Genomic DNA, 26,421 nt, shown 5'->3' with positions numbered 1-26,421 from the left:
GTTGCAACCCGACAAAGGATACGTTCATCTCTGGCAGGATACGCAGAACTTCTGACCCTTTCAAAACTGGCAGATGGCTTTCTGCCTGGCTGGAATAGATGGGCCATGTGCATTTCATGCTCTTCTGCCATTGCTCTACTTGCTGGAGTTTCTGTGGGGATCTTTTGTGATGTAATGTCTGGGCTAGCTACTTGGATTTCATGTTTTCATGGTTCTAGAGATGTTTTGCAAACTTCATTCAGGTGTAACAGAGCAAATTTAGTACATGGACTGTAGCAGTTGAAGCTTCACCCCTGGCACTATTATTAAAGTCTTACTGCATTTTTCATATGTTTCTGCCTTGAGGTTCCCTGGAAAACACTTGGGATTTAAAGGTTTTCTGTGCTTGAGGTGAAACTCCTGACTGGCTATTGAATTAAGAAAGGAAATGGCTAAGATTGCTGAAAGACTTTCATGCCCATCAGATGCACAGGTGGTACAGGAAAGGAAGGTGAATATACATTAAATCAAATGGCTTAAGCAGAGGACATAGATATGCAAGAGAACTATTCTAATATAGGGTGCTAATTTATTGAGGGTTCATTAATTTGACAAACCAATATATCATACAATTTAATAATAAGAAAGGTGTTTGTGTAAAAACACTGTAATGTAGACACCATTTTTACATCACATTTTAAGACGCATTTAAAATGCTGCATGTTTTCATGCTTTGACCTTTCTGTTAGCACAGGCTAACACAAAAAAGTAAATTACATTTACATGTATATACAACATTTACAGTTTGTTTTTTTTTACAGAATTTATATGACACTTTGTACATCTTGTGAAACAGTTTTCAGCAACCTTTTACAAATAAGCACTGGCTATTTGGTTTCCAAAATATTGCACAAATATTTCAGGATGGCCTTTGTAGAATTGTCCGAGCAGACGTCTCTTTTCTTTCACAGAGAGTCTGGAGTTCTCTTGAATAGTCCTGAGTAAAGACCATAGCTCCTCTTTAGTGGTTTTCTGGATGGTCTCCACATATGCGCTTCCTGTGAGGCGTCTGCAGTAAGTTGTGCCTAAGGAAAGGAAGAAATCTGCTGTTACTTCTCTTCTTAAAGGACTGACACAGGAAGCGTATCCTGCTTAACAGGCGACACAATGATAGCTTGGTTATGATAATAGGAGGACAACATTCATGTGCCTGACCCATTCACAAATAACTATAAAAGGTCATCATAAAAGGTGTGTTGGAACAGTATTCTGCTGTCTAACTGTTTTCTCCTGTCTTAGACTCTACTGCAGACTGAAGGTTAAGGGATTAGGAAACGCAAGAGATCTGGCTCCAAGTGAAGCTCAGTTCTTAACTTTTAAATCATATCATAAATCACACAATTTAAATCAAATAGAAACCATGATTCTTTTTTTTTTTCTTTTTTTTTTTTCCTTTTTTTTTTTTTTTTACATCTCTAGGACACTCACTTAGACCTTCTCTCAAAATATACCATGCCAAAATGCTGACTCATGTTTTTACATGTTGCATATTCATTTAACATTATCATCAGCTGTCTCAATCCATTGCCCACGGACTGGAACAAGCAGCAGACGGAGCATTAACAAGATCCAGAAATAACGTACATGCCTGTTCTAACATGATCACTGACCTTCCTGTTTTGTTTATTTACTTGATTGGTTTTAACATGATTTTTAACTCTTAATGGTATACAATCTCTATCTTAAACATTTGTTCAATTTTGTGGTTAACCATCTTCCAAACTGTGACTTAAGATCAACTGCAGAATTATGTAAAATTGAAAAATAAAACCGATAATGAGATAACAGGAATACATTTTATGTATTACTTAATGGTTTGTATCAGACCAGAAACATGCATGTTTCCTAACATGTTTTCCTAATAGAGAGGTAGAAGATTGTTTCACAATCACATGGCTTGTTTCACTAATAGAAAACCATGTTTCTGGCCATTTTGTAGCGAGACCTATCAGTATGTTCTGTTGAATTATATGTTCCAATCAGTGTACAATATTCAAACCAGGAAGCAGAAGTGAGAAGAAACCATTGACAATGGCCAACCTCTTAGATTTACGTCCATGGAAGCCATAACAGTGCTTTTCCAGAATGGGTTTGGCAGGGGTTTGTTTAGCCAACCTGTTCACTGGTGCAGCTCTCCCAAGGAAACCTTGACAAGATTGTACCTACCTACAATGACATCTGGATCTTTCCCCTTGATAATGCTGGCCAGTTTGTCTCCAACAAGTTTGTGCAATGATACAGGAATCTGGAGAAAACACACAAGTGTTTAATTCATAAACGGAAAATGACCTGATTAAATGCTGTGAAGGAGTTTACATCTTCTGCAAACCGCAGTGTCCCAAAGTCCACAAAAGGGTTTTGTGTACTTGTATTTTCAGGTGAGTCTCCAAATTTCTCAAATGTCTAAAAATAGTGTGCCAATCCATAGTTACACACCTTCAATCTATGGTATTAAGCGAGCGAAGTATATAACCCATAATTCACACCTTGTGTAATGTTTGAATTACATAGTTCCTATTCATTCTACTATATGTATAAATGCAGGAGAAAAATTTTGACTATGTAGATAAATATTAAGCATACATTTTTATACTATTTATTGTGGCAGGACCATATAAAAATTAATTGTGAAATACCTTTCTGCTTTTTGTTCATCATTGTTTATGGCATGGTTGACATTTAGTATTTTGTGTTAATAAATAACTGGCCAGAGCAAGCCAGCTGCAGGAAGCTGGATAACTATGTAATATACATTTGACACAGCTGGAATTTATATAGCACATCAAATTTTGTTTATGCCGGCACTAAATAGACATTCAGTTTTATCAAGCATCACGAAAAAGACCCTGTGTAGGAAATTAATTTGCAAGACTAGTCGTCCTAGATGGTGAAAATACTTTGTGCATTTATGATCTTATGAACCTTTGTTAAATCTAGATAAATTTCTCAAGTGTGCACCCAGGCAAGACCAAACACCCCAAGTAGGAGTCTGAAACATGGGGAAAATAGCTGGATGGATCTGGGTATCACCAAAAGAAACCTAAACTAGCTGCTAGTATGTTCACATCTCCAGTCAGCATACACTGGCCTTCATTAGGAGCATGGTGCTACTCACCTTGAAAAGGTCCAAGTGATTGTCCATCATGAAGAGCACCAGAAGATCCACCTTTCCCTTGGCTAGTTTGGCACTGTACACAATAGCACTAGAGAACGCTCGCTTCACTGCCATCCTGTTCTCTATCTGCCGAACAAATCACCACCATGAGACAGTAAATATGCAAGTATTTCCATAAAAGATCTAAAATGCCATTTGGGTGGTATATTTTAAAGTTTCATGTCTGCTGCTCCTTGTGTAGTTTCCATCCTAATGTTTGGCCAGTTTTTCTTTTTTTTTTTAGCTCGCAAACACAGACCATTATACTGATGATAGATGATAGAAAGCTGAGTGCGAATATTCATGTTGACAAGCACATTTTTTCCTTTCCAAGAACTGTTGCTTAGCAGTAGGTGTAGCTGGCAGTCTCAAAGACAACAGTGCCTCACAGTATACATTAAAACTGAGTTTGGTCATCACATACAAGGCATCAGTGTACTGCAAAAGACCCTGTGTGAACTTTCTTGTAAATCATAATCAGCTTTTTCATACTATAGCTGCAATTGTGACTAATTCTCCAATGACTAGTGGTTTTGCAAATGTGACCCAGTTATATCACTGTACAAACATACCTTATTACATAATACAGCTCCCGGGGGTAATTGTCAAGTAATATTATCTGGCTGGGTATAAATCTGACATAATTCTTCTGACAAGAAAATATTCTGAATGTAGACTAATATTGGACTAAACCATGCTGTGCTCTTCCCTGCAAATTCATACAATACTTTTTAGACTAAACAGAAAGTGTATACATATACATGCAACTAATAATAATGATAACAATAATAATAACAGCAACAATAATAATTTTAGGTTTAATCAAGTAAATGGGATTTAGGAGGACCTACTGGAGCCCAGTATGAGTTAAAGCAGCAGTTGTGTCCTCTTTCCTACCTCTTTGTGTAGTTTGAGCTTGTGTGGGCGGCTCGCGAGAGCCATGAAGCGAAGAAGTCTGCGGAGCTCCTCTCTGCTCCGTGAATCCTGGAGCTTGAGACACAGCTGCAAGGCCTCTAGGGCCTGCTCCTGCTTCCCGTTAACTACGCACACACACACACACACACACACACACACACACAAGGCTCAGGAACACTGTGGGATGTATTGAGATCACAAACGGAATGGCCTCTGTTGTCTTAGCATTAAAGGTCTACAGCTTTGTTCACACTGTTGGGGTAAAGAAACGAAGTCTACAGCCTCATAAAACAGCTCTCATTCAACCACTCCAATGAATGAAATTGACTATGACTACACAAAGTGTTTAGCTCAATTAATTTTACCAGAAGCACCACAATAAAATAACCTCACTGAAGTGGATTTTTTTCCATTTCAAAGCACAAAATAGAGTTTTTTCTAGGGTTTTTCCCCCTCACAGATTCTGATTTAGACCTCTCTCCCCTGTCTTACCAAGCAACTCCGAGATGCCACTGTGGATGTCGAAGATGTGGTTGCTGAGCAGCGGAGGGTGCTCCGTCTTGCCGTAGTGCTGGACAAGGATGTCATACAGGAGCTGCTTGTACTGGGACGTGTCCTCTGCACACCGAGCCAGCCCGCGGCTGACCTCCACCACCAGCTGATCAGGCAGGAACTCCAGGCAGTCCACAGCTGCTGACAGCCAGTCATCAGCCCTGAGAGAGAGAGAGAGAGAGAGAGAGAGAGAGAGAGAGAGAGAGAGAGAGAGAGAGAGAGAGAGAGAGAGAGAGAGCAAGTGAAAAGGCGCAAGAACAAGAGATGAATACAACAAAGGAGACAGAAAAATGCAGGAGAGAAGCAGACAAAGAGGAACAAAGAGATATTTGGTCTCGCTCTCGAGATTCCAACTGCAGGCCATGTGGTTGTAGGAAGCACGAACCCAAGGGCTGAGGACTTCAAACGGAGTTGGTTATATAGTGAACAAGCTCCATTTGTCTGGGCACAATATCTCAGTGCTGTGCTGAGTGATATGTTTTGTATTCTAGATTTTCCTGCTGACTCCACTAAACATGCCTAATTCACTGAAATGATACTGAGGCCAGAATTCTAGATTTATTGTTTTTTATGGGTGAGGTAGGAAAATACAGGACGTAACAGTAAGTAGAAGATATCAGACTGGCACAATGTACAGTTCACAATTCTCTCTGGACAGTTTGAATCCAGAAAGATTTTCTAATATGCACCTGCTTTGAGTACGTTTGTGTTTAAAGATGGAGAGAAAAAAGAAGAACAACTAGAAGTCAAAATAGAAGGCCACATACTGAGCTTCACTGAATGCTTTGAGTATCTCTCGGTCCACATAGTTGCTGGTGTAGAGGAGGTCTGGATCACTGTCCATGCCATGGAGAGGAGGACGGGGGCTTTCCTTGCCTTCTAGAAGGCTTTCTAGCAAGGGAAGCTCAATCAGCTGCAGCAGTCTCAGTGTTGTCTGCTGCTGCCAGACCTCATCTACCACTGAGAGCGAGAGGAGATGGGTTATAAATCTGTACTTCTCTTAGGACTTCTCTGAATCATATCTCTAGCACTCCAAAATGTTTACTTTGCTTGTTCAGTTTGACTTACACTCCTGTGATAGGCCCAGATTCATCAGCTGGGGTGTGATGGTTGTATTAGAGTTTAGGTTCCCTAAAACGTCCTCCAGGGATTTATCCGTTTTCACTGGTGAGATGTTTGAATATTCCTGTTCTTCTTCACTAAGTAGAAGAAAAAAATGGATTAGACTAGAATCTAATCAGAATATTTCACAGGTGGAACTGGGTCATCTCTGGCACTGGACTTTTGTAAATGATTACCACATTATTACAAACTCAGCCAATTATTTTAGAATCCAGAGGGAAAAAACTGCTATGCTAAAACTATACTGAACAACCTGTGCTTGGACAAAAGTTAATTATATACAACACTGTTTCATGCTTCCATGCCTATCTGCAAAAAACAACCGGTTTGCTCGTCAAAGGATATTTTTGATAGCTAATGCAACCCCTGTTTAAAGCTACAAAACATATGCAATATTTGAAAATCAGGTGCTTCTTTCATTTTCCCATTTATGACATTTACATTCTGGTTCTAAGTTGTAATGTCTCTTACATTACAACTGATCATAAGAACATAATAATATTTTTTGAACAAGACATAAGACATATTTGTTGTTCAGAAATAATTAAAAATATTAGCAGGTAGTTAGCAAGTTACCCAGCAGGTCTTTATGTTATGAACAAAATCTTGTATTGCAATTCTATTGGTTCACTGCAATGTGTAAAAAATACATGTAAAAAACACTTGATGTGACATCTTGGTATGCCTAGTATGGCTGGATCTTGGTATGCATTACTTCATGTGTTGAGTGCTATGCATGACTCATCAAAACACCCACAGAACAGTTAACAGGAATGTCAGTAACTGTAACTTGTTAGAGAGCTCATTTACATTTTGCAGCCATGTGCGATATCATTACAGCAAAGTTCCTTAGCAATCGCGGTCAATAAACAGATAATAAAAGGTTAATAAACAGTTTTCATGGATTGTGCCTGTTTTCACCTGCAGTTGCAGTTAAAAACAAGTACCTTTTGGAAGGTTTACTACTCCAATGTGAGCTGCACCCACTCTCCATTGTATTTTTGGTAGGACTGGGCATGTTGAGGAACCTGTACAGGCTGCAGCTGCTGTCCTCGAATTTGGCCTGCCTCTTCTCTTTCCCGAACACCTTCGTGTCCACAGCTTCGAAGACCCGCGAATCCATGAGTGCCTGGCAGAGACGCACTGCTTTGGGGCGAGGCACGTCCTCATCGCCGCAAAACTTGCTCTGGATAATGTGGGCCAGCACCACGTCCACGGCCTCGGAGCCCAGGAAGCAGTCGGGGTAGGACTTGAGGTTATGGCGCCGCCTCTTGACCTCGACCTGCGACTGGAGGTTGGTGATGATGCTGCTCCAGATGAATGTAGCCCGGAATGGCTTCCCGGCCATCCTGTTATCTGGTGGTGGGAGAGGCAGGCGGGGAAAAGCAACAGCCAAGTGTGTGGTCAGGGTTGAGAAGAGTGAAATATCTGGAGAAAGTGCCATCATTATTTCAACAGCCACACTCCCTTTCCTTTTCTAGACACGTGGGTAAGATTCGTTCTAATAAAGTGAATAATGAGGAGTCATGCAGAAGAAGCCTCCTTTTCTCCTCCTGTAAATTAACTTTTTATTGTTTGTTTGTTTTTGTTATTTACCTAAGTCAAGATGACCTTGACAGACCTAGCATGTGAAATTTCCCAAGTTTTTTACTCATGAATGAGGTTGTGGAATATACAGAGCCTTAAGAGCTTTTAGGCTCCAATATAAAGACCACGTATGGCCAAAATAAATATCATGGAAGCCTTACAAATCACACGAGAGGGGCCTAATCATTTTCTCACAGGCAGCATTTCCTCTCTGGGCTTGAAACCACCAGCCCTGGATTAGCATGGAAGATCTGTCCAGCTTTTCAAAGATCTCCCACCCTGATCTTTAACAAGAGAACTAGGAATCCCAGAATCCCACACCATGACTACTCTCAACACATGCAGATTTAATTACTTCGCACCCACCCTCCCTTACCACGCCTACTCAACACTGGAAGTTTCTTGTTTGAATGAACAATACTTGGCTGAAAGATAAAGGATTTTCTTCAGATCAGCGCTAGACACTGAAAAAATAATGCTGTTTCAGTATCCGAGACAGAGTAAAACAATGCAAAATAAGTGCTCTTGGTCTGAAAGTCTGTCGTTAAAATTCAAAGTAAATGTGTCAGTGAGCTGAAATATGATGATTTTAGGAGAGCCTCAGATTCTTCAGTCTGGTTAGAGAGACCGTGTTCATCACTGATTGGAGGTGATCACTAAACATCTGATGGTGTGGTTTTTGTATTTTCTTTTTGCTAAAGTAGTGTCATGCACTGTGACAGTTTGCATATCACTGACCAGTTGCATAACACTGACCAGTTTTTCATGAGTAAAATGAATGTAGTAATTTTAGAAAGGAAGTAGAATTTGTAGGTCAAGTATATTAGTAGCCTTTTACAATCCCAGTTGCAGCCAGTGCAGTGCATGTCTTTATAGAATCTGACGTCCAAGCACTGTCAGTCGTCGACACTGAGCATGACATGGTAAATGTAGCTTGCTGTCTTTCTACGCGTTGTTATAGGTAGCTCTAAAGACGTCCTCTGTGTGATCCCTGCTGGATATTTTTTCCACAGTCACGGGCCACACAGGCTGTTGTGTGTGCCCAACATTCAAGCAAATAACCACCGAGGGAACTGGGTGAGGCATACACTTGTTCCCTGATGAGATGTACTCTGATAGGAAAACAAAATTCTATTGTATAATTAAACCGCATCGTCAAAAGTATGTCAGTAGCAAACTATGTCAAATATAAATCTCAGAATACAGAGAGTCTTCAAGTAGAGACAAGTATATCCGATTTAGCCTTAGGCGAACGCAAAAGTGGAATGCGATCATTTGAATTTACATTGATGCTTGCAGACGTTTGAGTCGACGTTGTAATTTCTACGAAACATTTATATAAAAGTTAAATTATTAAAATTTTTACAGAACAAGTAACACACATGCCACCGTAACCCATCTATAATCACACGTAGGTCTTTCAGTCACAGAAAACTCCAGTTTTTCAGTTAACAGATTTACATGCAATAACCTATTTGCCATTTTGTGAAACATCATTATTTAAAATGCAGTACCTGGAGGTTTGTGCATGACAGAATTCCCTATAACCTCAAATTGATTTCGTCGCAGAAATCTCGATATGCAGACTTTGATCAGCGCATCGTTGCCAATACAGTCTGTCTTCAAATGCCATTCCCCAAGCGGGAAGTTCGCTCTGTTCTCCCATACCCTTACGTCACATATGAGGGCAGGAGCGTCTCGCTTTCTCACCGCATCGTCACACTCTCTCCTCCTCTCCAGTCGTTGCCGCGATTGAATGTTCATTAGCATAACAATTAATAATTTAATTGAGAAATCGCCGAAACTTTTTTTTGGTCTGATTTAGGACTTTTAAACTTATTTAAAATGACTTAAATGATGGTGACATTAACTGCAATAAATATACGCTTAGTGGTGTTGAAGGTGATGAGCATCAATTTGAAACATAAGCTGTGTCATAATTTACTGTTGCCTCTTTTGATACAAACGTCCCCTCCAATGTTTCTTTTATTTAGCGTTTAAAAGACTGTTCATATGAATTAGTTTGGGTGTTGTGAGCAGTGAGTGTGTGTGTGTGTGTGTGTGTGTGTGTGTGTGTGTGTGTGTGTGTCCGCGGAAGCAAGTCTTCCTATTTAAATTTCTTTAACACTCCCTCGCAACTTCATCTTATAAAACAAAGCATGCACACAGCATAGCAGACATTTTCTTCTACTCACCTGAGTTACGGAGTTTTCACGAGGGCATTCGCATCATTCCCAGATAAGAGGCATCCCCTTAAAATATTACATAAGCAGGTTTTTAAAAAAATGTAAAACACGTTTTATCTCATTTTATCTCTCTAATAATAAAAAAAAAATAAAATTATATATATGTATATATATATATATGGGTGATTGGCTAGATGGGCGGTGTACTCATGAAGTGCTTTACATTAGTCAACAGAAGAATGTTTATAGGTCATAGAGAGTATGACCTATGACACACAGCGAGTCTTTTGATGTGAAGGTAAGGGGTAGGTCATCAAGAGCATAATTACTAGGCTCATTCCTGAAGGTGCAAAACTTCATAACAGAGAAGAACACAAATGTATTCCTATTTTTTTTAACAGCAATGTAAAGACAACAGAGGCTCCATCTGTGGACACAGCCTTGTGTGTCAAAGAATGGAAGAGATATAGCACTGTCATCAGCATGGAAGTGTTTGTGTTTTACAGTGAAGTTGAAGGGAAACTGGTTGGACCAGTGGGTGGCAGGAGGTATTTACAGGCTTCTGTGAGACTCCTGGACCATGTCACCTCCTCCTTCCCAACAAGGTGCTTTGTCACACATTTCAAGGAAATAGGACACAGAGGCAGAATTTGCCTTTCAATGGCAGTCCTTAGGGGGCCAATTCACCATGCCAGTACTGAGTTTAAAGTCATAAGCCTTCTCACGGCTCTGTCCATAGAGCACCATTGGGCATTCTATGCTAGCAGTTTGAAGGACTGAAATACTTAAAAATACATTTAGTAGATAGATTTCTGAGTCAATACATTTTACTTCTCTAATAATTAATTAGACAAGTAATTAATTCATTTATCAATTACAAACATTAATGATGGCAGGGATGTAAGAGAATCTATTCAAATGTATTCAGGAATGCTGTTCACATTTTATCATTACTTCTTAACCTCATTGTTTCAGAATAAGTCACCACATTTTAAAAGAGTTAAGAATTATTCCAGTCTAACTCACGTTTTTGATTTTTACTAAGTGCTCACTAATTATATTACATATATTATACTTATAGTGTATGTATTACATCATAAAAGCTGTAACAGATCTCTATGTGTCGGAGCGACAAGTCTTACCTTTGTGTCCTGGTCAGATCAGCATGCAATGGGTAGCAGATTATTCTCTCTTAAAATATAGTGCATAGCACAGAACAACAAATTATAAGTGCTAAAAAAAGTTCCATGTTCCATTGGACAATCTGCACACATAACTGAAACCGGTTCTACTGCTCTTTGCTTTTCTTGAAGGAACGAGTGCTGTGGCATTGTTGTGTAAAAAGACTCTCACTTTAATTTAGCAAATAATTACTTAACTCACCGGTTAAATTACCACCATTGTAGTTGAAATGCCCTCAAAAACAACTCCCAAAAGGTTCAGTCATCTCAGAGAGGCTGTTAATAATGTTGAAGCCACTGTTATTATACTAGTCTTCTTATCAGAAGTTGAAATGCCATGCTCACTTCCTTTAACCTGTCCTCCACGCTCAGCTCCCAGAGATGACTATCAGCTCTGTTAGTAGGAAGCCTTCCAGTAGACCTATATAGGATGTGATTATAGTATCAAATGAGGGCCAGGAACAGAGGAGCGATGGAACTAATGGAGATAAAACATATTGATCTGGGAGCAGTATTTAATCCAATTGTAATAGGCCACAGGTCCAAGACCTGCTCATCTTAATTTTATATGTTTTTAATTAAGCAAATGTCTCTGCCAAGCAGAGGTAAGATGGACTGTGACAATTTCATATACAAAAAAAGCCAGGTCCTCTCTCATTTGTCAAAAAACCCTGACTTTTCTACACATATATTGGGAGAAAATGGAAATTCAAAGTTGCTTTAAATCCTAATAAGATTGATGCCACTCATTTACACTGTGCCAGGCTGCCACACGAACAGAAGAGTTTTAGTGAGATGGTCTTTGACTGAACGGACTTTCTGGCTTTCATCTACTCTGGCCAGTAGCTGAGAATATGAGAACAGTACTGTGCTGGCAAACAAAATTCCACCATCAGTGAAATCAGAACACAATGTTAACCAGCCTCAAAGGACCCTCTGAACCTCAGACCTACAGATGACCATGCTCTTATCAATATTCATACATTACTCAGCTGTCGGAGCAGACATTGCTGGTTGAACAAATATCCATTTCTTCCAGCGACATGCATTGTGGAATCCCAAACACCCCTCACCAAGCCACATCGGACAGTGGCCTTCTTCACAAATGGCAGTGGCTGGACATTGCTCCTTTTGTTTCCAGGCTGCAGAATATTTCTGATTTGCGACTGTGCGGCCTGAAACAATCATATTTTATTCGACAGGCTGCTGATGCTGTCTTCCAGGACACTACATTGTCTCAGCGAACCAGCCAGCTGAAGAGTTTTTCCATGAACAGTAGTGGGATGATTTTTTGGAAAATACCAGTGATGGACAGAGAATGTTGTGAAATGCCTGGGAAAGTCTGGCTGTATCTAAAGGCCATATCACAAGAACTTTATAACACAAGGTCTTGATGCTGTTCGTCATCTATATGCTAGTGTAGCATATGCAGTGGGGCACATTCTCAACCCCTGAGGCCACATGTACTCTTCAGTGCACTAATTCCACCGCCGTAGCTAAGGAAGGGCTTTACATAAGTTAGATGTGGTAGAGCAGGACAGGCAAAACACATGCACTGCATGGCTTGAGCAGCACTGGAGTAATGTGTAATGTTAGCACAGTCTGCATATGTATTAAGTATCAACTATAAAATAAGTTTATTCATGCATCTCTATTCACATTGTTGGTAAGACTCCATTAAACAAATAAACTAAAAAGAGACAAATCTGACAAGCTGGCTTCCTCAAGGGCATTTGCAACATAAACATGGAGTCTGAATGCACTGATTTAGTCTACAGCTGTGCACATGGATCGGTTAACCATTAACTAGCTCCTCCCTATGGAGGCATGGCCGAAATGTGTAGAGAACGAAAGTGCAAGGTGACCCATGCTAAGCCAGTTCACACCAGCTCATGTACTGTGCACCTGTAAGCAGGTGGGACAGGAAGTGTGAACACGGGCAAGACAAAAGAACTACAGAAAAACAGCAAGAACTGGCAGTTCCTGTTTAAAGTTCCTCTTAGTTGGTTTGGCATTTTCCGGTTTAATGTGGGCTATCTCAGTACTTAGAACTAAATGGGTTTGAAATATATGGCATTCTGTGAATAGAGCTATTCAACAAGTCAAGTTTAATTGACAGCTACACTTTAAGTATATCTGGAAGAACAGCCTGATACGTCACTTTCAACTTGCTTTAATTTTTGGTGTGATAATTTTTAAATAAATCTTGTTTATGATTTTTAAAATCATAACACTCCAGTCATTTATGAAAGTAAACACTAATAGAAATATAATTTCAATAATATTAATATTTTTATTATTGTTCACTATTTTTTTAAAATAGATTTTATATTTGACTTTTCTTTTCAGCTGCACTTATGTCAAGGATAATTTGGGGGTATTTTACAAACTGATAATAGAGAATGTTTAAGTATACAGAAGGACAAAAACAAGACAAAGGGCTTTATTAAAGTACCCACAAGCGTGTGAGCCCTGAGGGAGATTGCATTGTATGGCCTACATAAATATTTGCATGCTCAGGTTTGATGTTACCCTGAACCAGACATGATATGACTGCTAATTTTCATTGACAATCATTGCATTGATTGAACCTTTAAATAAAGTTTTGACTCCATAGTTTTATTTAGTAGGAAATTTATTCTTCACATATCAGAAAAATAATTGCAGGTTGTAACACAGCTACACTTGAAAAGCAAAAAAAAAAAAAAAATGAATCTGATGCTGTCAGCATAGTAAGCTGTGTAAAATCATGGCAAAATTGTAATATTCTACAGTACAGAAACACTCTTATGATACAATGTAAAGTACATGTGTATTTTTCATATAAATTTATAGGGCTTCTCTTAAAAAAACAAACAAAAAGTACCACAGAGAGATGAACGTAATGAAACAAATGACCTTGACATTACCTTCTGTGAAAATACATGTGTTGCTGAGATAAAGTGTTTTGAGGGAAAACAGAGTATAAAAACATTTTTCCTCAGAGAAAATAGTTTAAGTAAATGCTTTTTATTACAACAAATTATCACAAAAGCAGTATTAGAATTGCACCAACTCCAACTTTATAACCTTTGTCATAACAAAAGGAGTTTAAAAAGCACAATAGGTAAATATTCTGTATTAAGTCAAATTCATCCTTGGGAGAATCATTTGACAAAAGAGCTCTCTTTACAAAATGTACAGTATCATATAGAAATTTGGCATTCCATTGTAAAAAATGGATGTTTTACATATATAACTATGTATGTGTGTATACACACAATAATAAGCACCCAAACCGCAAATTACATAACAATATGTAGGCTGTTTTTTTAAATTAGTGTTTCAATATCCAAGGTAAAGCGCTCTGTATGTGATATGAATGAATGGTCCTGGTCCATTTTGTTTCGAGAGGGAAAACTGGTAGGTTGTTGAGAAAGCCCATCTATATCTAGCTTGGCCATATTTTTTTTATATATATATATATATATATATATAAAACCACAAATCCCTTAAAAAGCATGATCTTTTGAAAAGGCCATAATTAAGATTCAATGTCTTTATGGTTCTAAGAACAGACATCCACTCTGTCATCATTTTGAGCATTTTCTCATGATGCTGGTTCTCCATCCTGTCAGTTAGTGCTTCAAAAGGGGGATAGTGCCGACGAAGCCCAAACTGGAACCATCCATCCATGGGTGATGACCCATGACCCCCCGTCCCAGAGCTGTCTACATGCAGGCCTGCTGCACCTGTGTCAGAAGCTCCCCAAAGCGGGTGAACAGGCCCTCCACCCAGGCTCTGTTCCCCAGGCACGTCTGCACGGTCTCCTCCTGACCCAGGTCCACACCCTGGGAGCGCAACAGTGCAACCTGACAAAAGTGTGCACACACACGCATATCCGCACACAAATGCCACCACACACATACCAAGAATTCACTGAAGGAACGAGAATTCACAACTGCAAATTCATGGGAAAACCAATTACATAAAGAGACAAAGTCCCAAACATTTAAAATGAGTGCAGGACAGAAAACAGTCACTTTCCACACATTTGTTTTTACAATGTTAATTATATGAATTGCAGTGTAAATTCCTTCCAAATGGAGGCTGAAAAGAAGAGTACACAATTCTATATCCTTTAAGGGCACGTGAGTAACTGTTTAACGTTAACAGTTTAACTGTTTAACCTTGTTTTTGTTTTTTTTTATTACTAAACTGAGGAAAACTATGAGAAAGAAAAAATGGCTTAAAGGATATATATATTTCAAAATACAAAAGTCTGTAAGAATCAACAGCAGTAGCACACTTCGGATATTTTTTTCATTAAAAACCCATACAAATAAACAGTATATAGAGATATTTGTCCAGTACTAGAGATGAACTAGCACAAAGAACGAATCAGGCCAAATGTGTCCACTGAAATGTTTGTGCCGTTTGATGACTTGAAATGAAATTGCCTGGCATTTCCTCTCTGCACAGACTATAAAATCAGCAGGTTTGTGTGAATCACTCACAGTTTTTACTGCTAAGGCAAACTCATTGTCTGCAAATATCCAACAAAAATGCTGCAACTATAAAAACACACATGCACTCACCTCCTCCATACACAACAGATATGTGTGGTACTTGTAGTGCTGCAGTGAGTGATAGAGCGAGAACCAGTGGGTTTTCTGCTGGTCCACTGTGTACTCCTATAGGGGGGAAGGAGGGAGAGGAATGAAAAGTAGTCATATAGCAATTTTAACACATGACGAACTGGAGAAGCACACCACCTTGTGGTCCAGAGCATGTATTACAGGCGATTTTAATGCCACAGTATTGACAGTACTTCAATTTGTGCACGACACCACTGACAACTGTTCAAAAGTGGATACTTCTAACACTGAAATAATAAAGGCGAAAACTCACCAGGGGTAGCATGATGGGGGATTTAGAAGGTTTCATGGTCTTCTTGTTGTAGGCCTTTCCACTCAGTCGGACTTTAAACGTGGGAGTCTCTCCATCTGTTTTCAACTCGGTCACCACGGACAACTCAGGAAAGCTGTCTAAAGCATTCTGTGCATGGATATAGATGAGCATAGGTTCGTCGGATGGAGTTGATAAAACGAAGGAGCAAGCAGAAAAAAAGTCATTTTTATTTGTAATAATATGAAATAAAAGCAAAACCACACTGTAGTCCATGACTAACATATTTAACCGGTTTTATAAGACAACCCAGTTATTTCACAGATTCAGCATCTACTGGGCGACAGTGCAGTTTGAGTGTTGAGACGCAGGCTGTCAAGAGCCCAAGTCAATGACCGAGCAGGCTGAGTTCAGGTGGAAGTCAGTGGAAGACACTCACTTTGAAGACCTGGCCGAGGCGCAGTTTGGGAAGCAGTCTCCGTCTGTTGTCTGTGAGCATCCCGTCCACTCTCTTCATATGTGGCAGCAGAAGTTCATCTGAGAGGACAAAGCCATCACATCAGCTCAGTGTCCCCCATCACTGACCTCATGACATGCAGACACTTCTGAACTTGCTCGTCAGTTAGTGTCAAACTGCAGCGTTAACCACATTTAGGGGCAGGAATAGCTCAGCAGGTATTAGACAGCAGTCAGAAGGCTGCTGGTTCACGCCCCACCACTGCCAAGCTACCACAGTTGGGCCCCAGTGCAAGGCCCTTAAACCTCAATTGATCAAATTGTACTCAGTCACAATTTTATGTTGCTTTTATGGATAAATAATGCTGTAAATGTAAGTTTCCATTTATAGCATTTAGCAAATGCTCCTGTCCAGACCAACTTACAATAGGGCTTACTTGTCTCCAAAGTAACCTACTAGTTTCACTCTAACTCACATCTTTTAAAAGCAGTTTAAACATTTCTCAGTAGGATGGTGCAGTATTCTGCATATGGCTGGACTAAAAGGCTAGGCTGAATTAAAATGTTTACCCATGTTTTACACTGCTGGCTGAGGCTTCAACTTAGTTACTGTGCAAACAGTAAGTGCATAATCAAACAACCACCCAGCCACACAACTCGGCTGCGTAGCCAAAAAGCAGCAGGACAATAACAAAGCTACATTCTGTCATCACACGTTATGTAAAGCAATAATTTGAAAGCAATTTTTGAAAATGATATCACAAAAGTTCACAGAAAGCAACCTTTTTAAAAAAAAGATTCTAGCAATGATGCGTTAGGAATGAATTATTTACTGAAGAAGCTCAAGTGGTTTAACTTGTACTGCAGGTGAACATGCTACTGAATCAACAGAGAATTGGCCTTCACCTGGAAAGTACAAAGTGTGTCCATGTGAAACTCATTTTTCTGCTCAAACACATCTGGGAGATTTGGGGTGGGGACCTCAGATAAAAAAAACTTCAGATAGTTTTTTTGGAAAACAGACAACCCCAGGTTGGAGAGTAAAAACATTTCCATTATTTAAAAAATTATAAAAAGCCTGTTTTTACAGTGAAATTAAATTTAGTGCTATTATTTTGGAGTTTGTGGCATAAAGTTTTTAAATGCTACCCTAAAATCACCATTAATGCAGGGTCATGACTATGGATGAAAAGATAAAAATGAATGGTGATTCCAGAAAGGAGAGTAGCAGTGGATACCACTCAAACCTTCATTGGCCCAATAAACATTAATAATTTTAGAACACTTGGAATTACTACCTAAACTGACAGTACTTTTAAAATAGTGCCTACTTTTCTTAAGAAATAGTTCAAATTCCTCTAAAAAAAGCCTCTGCCCAAGTGTGTGCTCCTAAATGGTCCTCACCGTTCTCCCTCTCCAGGGCGATCATGACGTCTGCATCCAGAGCAACACTGATCAGCAGCTCCACAAAACTCCTGAAGGTCTCCTTCATTGTTCTTGTGTTCAAGAAGCGGGAGACAAATGGGACCGGAGGCGTAAACTCTGGACAAACGGAAACCGGCGAAAGAGGCAGAAACGCATTTAGGGAGTTAAGAGGGACACCGCTGGACAAGACACCATGACAGGTGTCAACATGAGCAGAGAGTAGCCATTTTGTTGATACAACATTTTCAAAGATTTCACAAAAATATGCACCGTCATCTTCACTCCCAGCCTCTGGAGACGAATCTGATGGAGAAGCTGGGAACTCCTTCCATTTCTTCCTCTTTTTCGGCGGCGGTTCGGCTTTGGCTCTGGGCTGCCTGGACCTGGGTCGGGACGAGCCTTGCTTCGCACCGGACTTAAGCACGAAGGGGTCGGACGTGGCTGAGACAGAAGCCCTGTGAGCCATGAGGACCTTCATCTGAGAGCCTCTAAGATAAACCAGAACAAGCGAAGATAAATACAAAATAAATACACAGCAGTTGAAAGTGGATATCATAAGAATGTGGTTTGTGAGGGTCTTTTTCTGCTATTTTCTTCTTTGAGGAAGCTGACAAGTGGGCTTGAGTTGATCAGAGAGATTTCAGTCTGACTGGAAGAGGAATGTGCTGCCATAGGGACTGCTGGAGTGTGTGTGTGTGTGTGTGTGTGTGTGTGTGTTCTGCATTTGTTCAAAAAGAACAATCTGTTCAATTCCAACCCCCTTGAGTGATTTGATTCTGTTTCTGCTCATAGACTGATTGATGTGTGCAGGTCGGTGTACCTTAAGGAATGCATGGGCTTGCACCTCGGTTTCCTGGTGCACACTCGCACGTACTCCCGCTTGTTCACAGTGTCCAGAAACTTGACATACACTCTCCGGTACATGGTCTTAGCATCCCCAAAGTAACCCAGATACTACAGGAGAAGAGAATAAATTTGGAATATTTGATTCCCGGGAGTCTCTGGCCATCTTTCCTTCAGCATTAGACATCTGTCATTTGAGGAAATGAAGAGTTGTCAGAGCATCTCAGTAATGGTTGTGTTTTCACTCACACTGTTGGTGGCTGAAAACACACGCTTCCCGTCTCTCAGCTCCGGTATGAATTTCTGCAGCAGGGCTTTTTGCACCTTCCAGATTGCTGGTGGCTCTACCCCTGCCTTCAGCGTGAGCTACACCAAACAAAACACGATAACAGTCAGATCCGGGCAGGAAATGAGGTTGTAGTGCTTTGTGGTGTCACAGAAGAACCCAGAGCTTCTCTGGCATCTAACCAGTAAAGATGAATGGTTCACTAGTTCATGAGCCTTCAGTGAAGTGTCATCACAGTAATCAAATAATCACTCATGAGGTGAAGCAATGACATTATTTAACAGTGTTAATGCACACTGACAGGGACTGGGCATGATCCAGCTATTCACAAATGTTGTAAAGTGACATTCTCAAGGGCTACACATAAAATAGACACAGCAACTAAGATTTATTAACAAGGATGTAAGCATAAGATAAATTTTCTAAGAAGTGATAAAGTAATGACAAATTCCCTCTTAAATTTGGATGCAGTATTGTTCAAGTGTGATTTGTTGCATTGAAATATCACAAAGATCTTTTTTTAATTACTCATCTTCCATCTTACTTATAGCCAATTTGTACTTTAAGAGCATATAACACATTTGTTTAATGTTAACCTTGGGAAAAAAAGTAGATTAACTACAAAAATGACAAGAACATCATATGAAAATTGTAATGAAAAATCGATTCTGGTACATGCTATAAAATTTTAGGATACATGCTCTAATGTGAGGCAGTGGATGGATATCAGTCACATGGTATGTATTACACACCTATTTAATAAATAAAAACCTTATACCTAATAGACTCACCTTCAGACTTTCTATGTCCTCGTTTTTCACCACAAACTCGTCCCGTTCTCGGTACATGCCCTCCCCCCCACTGTCTGACAGCTCCTCATCAGTCAGGCCCTCGATAGCTACGGCCGTCAGCCGAACTGCCAGTTTGTCTGGAGGCATGTTCTTCGCCAGCTCCTCAGCAGACACCTCCTTCTGCACGTTTTTTTGCTGTTGCTGGGTCTGAGCATCTGTAGACTGGTCAATTAATAGCTCCTCTCGCTTTGTGATGTCACCTAAGATTGTGCTGTCTAGGGACAGGAAATCATACTGTGACAAATCAAAAAAAAAACCTATATGTAAAACACACACCAGCCTTTATTTGAGCTAACTCATACATACACTCATGAAACACTTTATTAGGTAGACTGTATAGGTAGATTTTACATGAGTGAAGTTACAGATTATGATCTACAAGCGTTCACAATTCATAAGCCACCCTCTATTTCATTTACCACGGCTTAGTTTCTGATCACAGTACCGTGGTTGCCAGTTTTGAGTGCAGTTTTATCAGACACACCAGTATCACTGGGGTTTAATGTAACAATGTGTCAATGTACCAAATTGGGAATGGTCATCCAAACATATCTAGCCAAGACGTGCCCTGTGGTCAGAAATGTACTATTGGAAGAGGACATCTAACCCAAACTGCATGGCATCAGTGCAACTGTTGTAGATTGCAACTGTCCACCTTCATGGTACGTGTTTCTAATAAAGTGGCTGGTATATATAGCAGGGCTGAGTATGTGCATGAATAAATAAGTATAAGAATAAAATAAATATGTGCCTGAACAAATAAGTCCTTACAATTCCAGGTAAACATTCAAAGGATTCTGTAATTTAATATGAAAAATCAAAATCAGGGAGGGGCGTGAAAAGCAATGAAGATGGATTGAAATGGCATACCTGAATTATGTTTCTTCTCTAAGGGCTCATCTAAAGAGGAGAGGGCAGAACTAATGCTCTTTTGAAGATCTTGGTTTTTACCAACTGATTCATCTTCATCAGAGGAGAAAGACGGAAGTGTTTCCAGATTTTTTTGAAACTCCTCGTCCAGTCTTTTAGAAGAATTAACATTATGGGTGTCGGGCGATAACAGTTGTGATGAAGGGGGCAAGACTTTAGGATGCATAGACAATGAATTCGAAGGTCGTTTGGAGACCGAAGGCTTTCTTGTGCGGTTGGGCGATCGTATTGGAGGAGAGGAGAAGTGCTGCTTGGGACCAGATTTAAGGAAATCCAGGAATGAGCCAATGAAGCCAGTTTTCACCTCCGGCTGCTTTTCTTCTACCTCTCTTATTTTCTGACGCATTCTTTCCTGCTGCTGGTAGCCATCATGGCACCCCTCAGAGGTCGAGGATGAACCTGTCTCACTTCCTCTGGAGTTCTGTCGCTTTCCTTGGCTACTTCTTTTCTGAAATTTAGGTTGGCCATTTTCATCTTCAGCTTGTTTATAAGAACCCTTAGTCCTGACTTTCTTCTTGGGAAGGCCATTAGTGGAGCATTCCACCAGCCCGTCCTCCATCTTAACACTCTTCATTCCCTTGAGGTGATTCTTACATTTCGATAGATTTTCTGTTTTCATAAAACCAGTAGGGTTGTACTCCTGGCCGGCCAGGTGAAAATCCGAGTGGTTCTGTGTTGGGGTGTTGATACTGCCCTCATTGGAATTCAGAGACGACTCATTGCTGGGGTTTACACAGTGTCCCTTGGGTAATGCCTCATGTTTCTCATGAGAATTGGTCACCTTCTCAGACATTTCTTGCTTAGAGTTACCTTGTTGCATGTGGGAGTTTGCTAATGTAAATCCTTGGTGTCCATCTTCCTCTTTGTGAACATCTTCAGTGAGCTGAGCACCATTTAGAGTTAAAGTCATGGTCTGTGCATTGGCGATTATCATGTGCTGGGAAGAGAAAATGTTCGCTTCATGTCTGTTCTCAACTAACTGAAAGTGGCACTTGGAGTCCGCAGGGTTGGATAGCGAAGGCAAGTCCCCTTCAGACGTAGTGGATTTAAAGTCCTGTGGTGTGACTCCACAAGCAGCTGCTGTGGCTGCCAGGATATCATCCACGTTGGACAGAATGTTCCTCTCATCTGTCATCAGCATGGACTCTGGGAAACAGATGGAGCTTAATGTAAAGTGCTGCTTGGCATCATGTTGATTTGACGGACTGCTGAAACTATCTTTTGATGCCAGGTGCTGTTTGGCGGGCTCTGAGGACTGTGCAATTTGGTGGGTCTGGTGCTGTTGGTTCCCACGTGCACTGACTGCAGAATTTACAATTTCATTGTTCATATGCAGATACTGAACTGGGACAGGCTGCATCTGCACGGCTGGCTTGGACTGGTTGGGTGCTGTATGGAGCAAAGTCTGCTGGAGAAGGATCATCTGTGAGGGTTCCAGCACAACTTGGGCATTTGGAACTCGAACAAACTGTGCGTGGTCCTGAGACACCTGTCTGCTTTCGGTCTGCTGAATCCGGTTGCTCTGAGTTTGATGGCCTTCTTGATGACCACTTGGGGCTTTGAGAAGCAGAGCTTGTTGTTTCAGCTGGTCTGTACTCAAAGTCACATGGGAGGACTGCATTAATGTGGAATTATTTTTTGGGCCAGAGGTTACATGAGTGTGGGCACTGCTAACCAGTTGTGCATGTTCTCCTAAAGTATTGATTCTTTCATCTTTGATGGACGACATCTGTGTTAGACCTATTAGCTGATCGTCTGTTCGAGAGTTACTGCGGATCACGCTCTGCATATTGTGCCTGTCATCCATTTTTGAGACAACATATACAACATTGCTCTGTACTCCAATATCACTGTTTGTGAGAGTCTGTGCAGAACTCCCCATAGAGGCCTGCTGTAATGCCTGCACATCTTGAAGAGGCAGCTCTCCACAGCCCTCTTTAGAGGAAAGGAACACACTCTCATCTTGTTTCCGTTTGCCGTAAGATGGTTTCAGTTCCTCTGAGGCCTGGCTGCTCTGTAAGGCTTGTGTATAAGTGGCAGTGGAGGATGTCTGGGACTGGACTGACAGCAGGTATTTCTGGGGCTGCTGTAAAAGCAGACCATCAGTTTTGATGCCTGAAGAAGGCTGCATTAGGGCGTAATCCTGGGTGGAGTTAGTGGCTGGTAAACCATGAGCCCGGGAAGTGGGAAAGGTAGGACTTGAATTGAGAGAATGACCTGATGTGTAGCTCTGGGATGGACTAGCAGATGCCGTCCCCTGGGCATAGTAGCTGACAGCTGGCAGACCCTGAGTGTGGCTGGAAGAGTAATTTTGAGAGGGATTACCCAAGCAAAGTCCTTGAACCTGTGTATCGAATTCCCCCCGGTTTGCTGCAGAAGATGAGACCTGCTGCTGACCAGAAGAGTAAATTAGAGACTGGCTGACAGATGTCTCGTTTTCTGACTGACTAGCGAATGATGGTAAAGTCCGGTATATGGAAGGCAGCTTCTCGGGCTGACCGGGAGAGAAGGACTGTGGTTGGCTGAGGTTGCTCATCAGACTTTGAGAAGTGATGTAGGTCTGGGATGGGCCAATGGGCATCAGGCTGGGCAGCTGTGCGGAAGTGTATGCCTGTGCTTGGCTAGCTATCACAGAGCTCTTCTTTTGGCCTGAGGAAGGATAGCTCTGCTGCTGCTGCATGCCTGAGGAGCCTGGCTGGCCATGCAGCTCAGCACTCTCCCCAGGATGCTCTGTTGTTTTGGAAGAACCGTCTTTGGCTTTCACTCCAGACGAGGAGGAAAACCCCGGGGAAGGGACAGAGGAGGACGGGGCCTGTGTTTGCTGCAGCTGTGTTGGAGCCGGATTCTGCTGAGCACTGCCGTTAATGGCCTGAGTGTTGTCTCTGGCGGGACTGCTGGGGACAGGGGTGTGTCGAGATGGATCCTGCTGGTAGGAGGTGTCAGAGCTGTCAGGCAGATAACCACCTTGAAGAGAGTGCTGTGTGCTACCAGGAACATGCTCCTGGACTGGCTGGGTGCTGGAAGGCCGCTGGTAGTGCTTGATGACACTACATTCCCGCTGAAGTGCTCGTTCGACAGAACCAGAGAATACCGGTGCTCCATAAGGCTGAGATGCCTGCTGAGAGCTGCCCAAAGCAGAGGGAAGCAGGCTAAACTGAGGCTGCAGGAGGTGGGGGGCAGATTCCTGGGCTGAGCGATATGTGGATGACTGAGGTGGGAGGCCAGCGCCCAGTGAGGCACCACCTATGCGGTCGAAAGTTAGAGCTGACACTGTGCTCTGGGAGGGTTTGATCTGAAGCAGAGGGTCATTAGGGGACAGCAGGCCATTTGAAGGGCTAAATGCGGCATCCTGAACTGTTAGTGCTGAGGTTGTAGAAAAACTCCTAGTGGAAAAAGTGCTGGGATGCTGGTAGGATGACAGAGCTGATGGAGTGGGGAACGTTCCAGAAGAAGGAAGGGCTCCGGTGAGAAAGAGTTCAGTTGAGGAATTTGTACCTATGGAAGGAAATGAAACAGAAAAAAGAGAAATATAACAAGCCGCTCATTAATATATGAAACTTGACATATAAAACATGTGATTGCTTCAATGCAGTGTTCTGCATTGATACAAGAAGGGGTGGGCAAAATGGCAAAAGCACAAAACAATACATGAAAGTATTTTCTCAATACATAATAATAATAATAATAATAATAATAATGTGTTCTGAAATCTAAGTTAAGACAGACAAAATGTAGGAACAAAACAGCAAAATGATTTTAAAAATAAATGATTTAAAGACTAAATAAAGATAATGCAAACTGTGCCATCCAGTCTTATTATATTGCTGTTTATATTTGACAGGACAGTGTAATACCACTATTATTACTGGTTACATTTATATAGAACCTTACTCAAAACCCAATGGCATTAAACGCTCTCTATAATTGGTCTAAATCTTTATTTTGTATAATACAACTGGTCACTGCTGTAGCATTAGTCATTAGACCAGCAATATGCTCAGAAAGGCATATCATGAAATAATTTAGTGTGACAATGATAACATATTGCCCACCTCTATTTCAAAGCATAAAAACAATAAACAATAATGGCTGTTGTATTGGGTAGAGTAGATGTCCTGAACCAATCAACAGATGGAACCTGCAGACAAAAAACTCACCACCGCCATAAAATATCACACTACCCTTATGCATCAGCTACCTGGGGACTCAAAAATATTTTTATAAAGACAGATAAGAAGAGAAGTTCCTCCTTACTGGTCTGCCATGTCGGTGTCCTAAACTGGGGGAGGAGAGATGTAGCTGCAGGTCCAGCCTGAAGGCCTCGGGTGTCGATGGAAGAGAGGAAATTCACAACCGACGATTCAGTAGTGCTGCTTCCAACATTGTGCAGACCGGCATCAAAGATGCCAGACAGACCTGATGCACAGACAGCAAAGACATATTGAGGACAAAGGAGCCCAGGAGATTACGCAGAGAGAAATGCAGGATCGTGGTTGGTCAGCTGACACGTCACACCTAAAGCAACCTATCTCACCTGCAGGGTGGTGAGATGTGCTATAGGTTGGCACCGTATGACTGGAGGCGTAGGTTTGCCGATGGAGAAGCTCCGTCTCCATGGGTGTAGCACTGTAATTGGAGCTAAAGGCAAAACACACATCCAACACACACATTCAGTGCCAAAACTGAGTGTAACAGTGAAATTAACAATGATGAACCTTTATGTACGAACCTATGGGCAAAAGAGGAAAGGAGGTCATGAATCAGTTTCCATCAAACAGTTTTCCATCAAACTGCTTTTGCTGAAATGGCTTACGCGAGTCAGTATCACTAAATACACTTTTCACAATACCTTCTATTCATTGTTTGCAACATCCACATGCTTAGAGAGCTGATAAACAGACTACGAAGTCCTGAGACGTGTGAGACATAGCCGGCTATTGGGAAAACATCTTTTTTGCTGTGGTCTCGTCTGTACGCATTTACACATACTGATATAAAACAGCAAAGACTACACAGTTCAGTCCAACACACCAACAGATGGAAGCTTTTCATTTGTACCAGTGGGTTACATCTGCCATTACTCTACCCGTGCTCCAACATGGCCTAAATAAAAATCCGTCTGTGCCACGCATTTAAGCACGGCCTGAGGATATTCATTATGCTTTTGTTTCCTGCCAGTCTTCCACTGCTCAGTGTGTGCCCGTTCATCACTCAAGACGATTTCACCTCCGCATTCTTCTTACAAATGAGAAGCTCAAATGCCACTTAGCCCAAAGTGCTTATATGGCTAATATGTAGACACCCCCCTGTAATCAAAATGGTGCTGCTAGTCCCAGTTTTTCACATGGTTTAAATCAGAGAGGAGATTGTGCTTTATCCGAGGCCTCACAGAAGATGGGAAATCAAAAAAAGAAAACACAGGTGTGCGTACACTGCTTCCAAGTCAGCCTTAGAGTTACCATTGCTTATCAAATTACACTTCCATTAAATATTCAGCATTTGTTAGCTGCTCTTATCCAAAGTAACTTAGATGATTATATTTATGTGTGTTCCTTGGGAATTGAACCCACAACCTTATAGTTGACATCACCATACTCTACCTGCTCTTTCCTTATAGGCAAGCACTGTTTACACTATTTTGACTAAATAATGTTCTACAATGATTACATACAATGACATAACTACACCATCAATAATGCAATAAATCTGGTTTAAAAAACCCCCACACCAAACAAGTACGTCAATCTGCATAGGGCATAAACAGCTGAAAGCTGAAATGTGATAAACATGTACTGTGCCGTACCTCAAGTTCAAATGCTGTACACTATAGAGGCAGAACACCTCCTATTGAAATGGGCCAATTCCTCTTATTTTCTTACACCATAATATTCTAAATCTCCTTCCTACATGGATGTGGAACTATTATCTGGTAATAAATGTGAAACTGAGCTAGAATGATTTTCTGAAGAAGAGCAGCAAACAACCCCTAAAACCCAATTTGTTTATG

General features: G+C 41.0%; 2 protein-coding genes across 5 annotated transcripts in view; both read right to left on the bottom strand.

The window, feature by feature from the left end:
* Nucleotides 1–548: 548 nt before the first annotated feature.
* On the bottom strand, nucleotides 549–11,089 carry depdc7a (DEP domain containing 7, paralog a). 4 transcript variants are annotated; one of them, XM_081716026.1, is made up of 11 exons: nucleotides 10,939–11,083; nucleotides 10,698–10,746; nucleotides 9,565–9,621; nucleotides 6,730–7,138; nucleotides 5,729–5,859; nucleotides 5,428–5,620; nucleotides 4,601–4,821; nucleotides 4,091–4,233; nucleotides 3,155–3,280; nucleotides 2,206–2,284; nucleotides 549–1,064 (listed from the first exon to the last, which is right to left on the bottom strand). In XM_081716026.1, the coding sequence occupies exons 4-11, from the start codon at nucleotides 7,128–7,130 to the stop codon at nucleotides 850–852; spliced, it is 1,509 nt and encodes a 502-aa protein (XP_081572152.1). In that variant the 5' UTR covers nucleotides 7,131–7,138; nucleotides 9,565–9,621; nucleotides 10,698–10,746; nucleotides 10,939–11,083; the 3' UTR covers nucleotides 549–849. The 4 variants fall into 4 exon arrangements, with proteins under 4 accessions (XP_081572152.1, XP_026888574.2, XP_026888575.2 ...); XM_027032773.3 differs by having other exon boundaries at nucleotides 10,698–11,089; XM_027032774.3 differs by lacking the exon at nucleotides 10,698–10,746.
* A 2,264-nt stretch (nucleotides 11,090–13,353) lies between these two features.
* Nucleotides 13,354–26,421, bottom strand: part of qser1 (glutamine and serine rich 1) — a 14,884-nt gene continuing 1,816 nt past the window's right edge. The window contains exons 2-13 of the mRNA XM_027032771.3: nucleotides 24,949–25,052; nucleotides 24,669–24,830; nucleotides 20,355–23,909; nucleotides 19,425–19,699; nucleotides 18,597–18,713; nucleotides 18,325–18,458; nucleotides 17,775–17,992; nucleotides 17,484–17,621; nucleotides 16,063–16,160; nucleotides 15,627–15,773; nucleotides 15,314–15,409; nucleotides 13,354–14,587 (exon numbers count right to left, since the gene is read on the bottom strand). Of these exons, the coding sequence (XP_026888572.2) occupies nucleotides 14,447–14,587; nucleotides 15,314–15,409; nucleotides 15,627–15,773; nucleotides 16,063–16,160; nucleotides 17,484–17,621; nucleotides 17,775–17,992; nucleotides 18,325–18,458; nucleotides 18,597–18,713; nucleotides 19,425–19,699; nucleotides 20,355–23,909; nucleotides 24,669–24,830; nucleotides 24,949–25,052 (5,185 nt within the window). The 3' untranslated portion in view covers nucleotides 13,354–14,446. The remainder of the gene's footprint in view (nucleotides 14,588–15,313; nucleotides 15,410–15,626; nucleotides 15,774–16,062; nucleotides 16,161–17,483; nucleotides 17,622–17,774; nucleotides 17,993–18,324; nucleotides 18,459–18,596; nucleotides 18,714–19,424; nucleotides 19,700–20,354; nucleotides 23,910–24,668; nucleotides 24,831–24,948; nucleotides 25,053–26,421) is intronic.

Source organism: Electrophorus electricus, chromosome 6, assembly GCF_041902795.1.
Source record: "Electrophorus electricus isolate QZ-2024a chromosome 6, ASM4190279v1, whole genome shotgun sequence".
NCBI lineage: Eukaryota > Metazoa > Chordata > Actinopteri > Gymnotiformes > Gymnotidae > Electrophorus > Electrophorus electricus.
The sequence above is the reverse complement of the archived record's forward strand: the minus strand, read 5'-3'. Positions and strand labels throughout refer to the sequence as shown.

Coding starts and splice junctions, on each gene's coding strand:
- depdc7a (XM_027032772.3), bottom strand. CDS start 9,139: ATGCTAATGAACATTCAATCGCGGCAACGACTGGAGAGGAGGAGAGAG. Junction 5,860..6,729: donor AGTAGTAAACCTTCCAAAAG/GTACTTGTTTTT, acceptor TCTTCTACTTAG/TGAAGAAGAACAGGAATATT. Junction 5,621..5,728: donor TCTGGGCCTATCACAGGAGT/GTAAGTCAAACT, acceptor TCTCGCTCTCAG/TGGTAGATGAGGTCTGGCAG.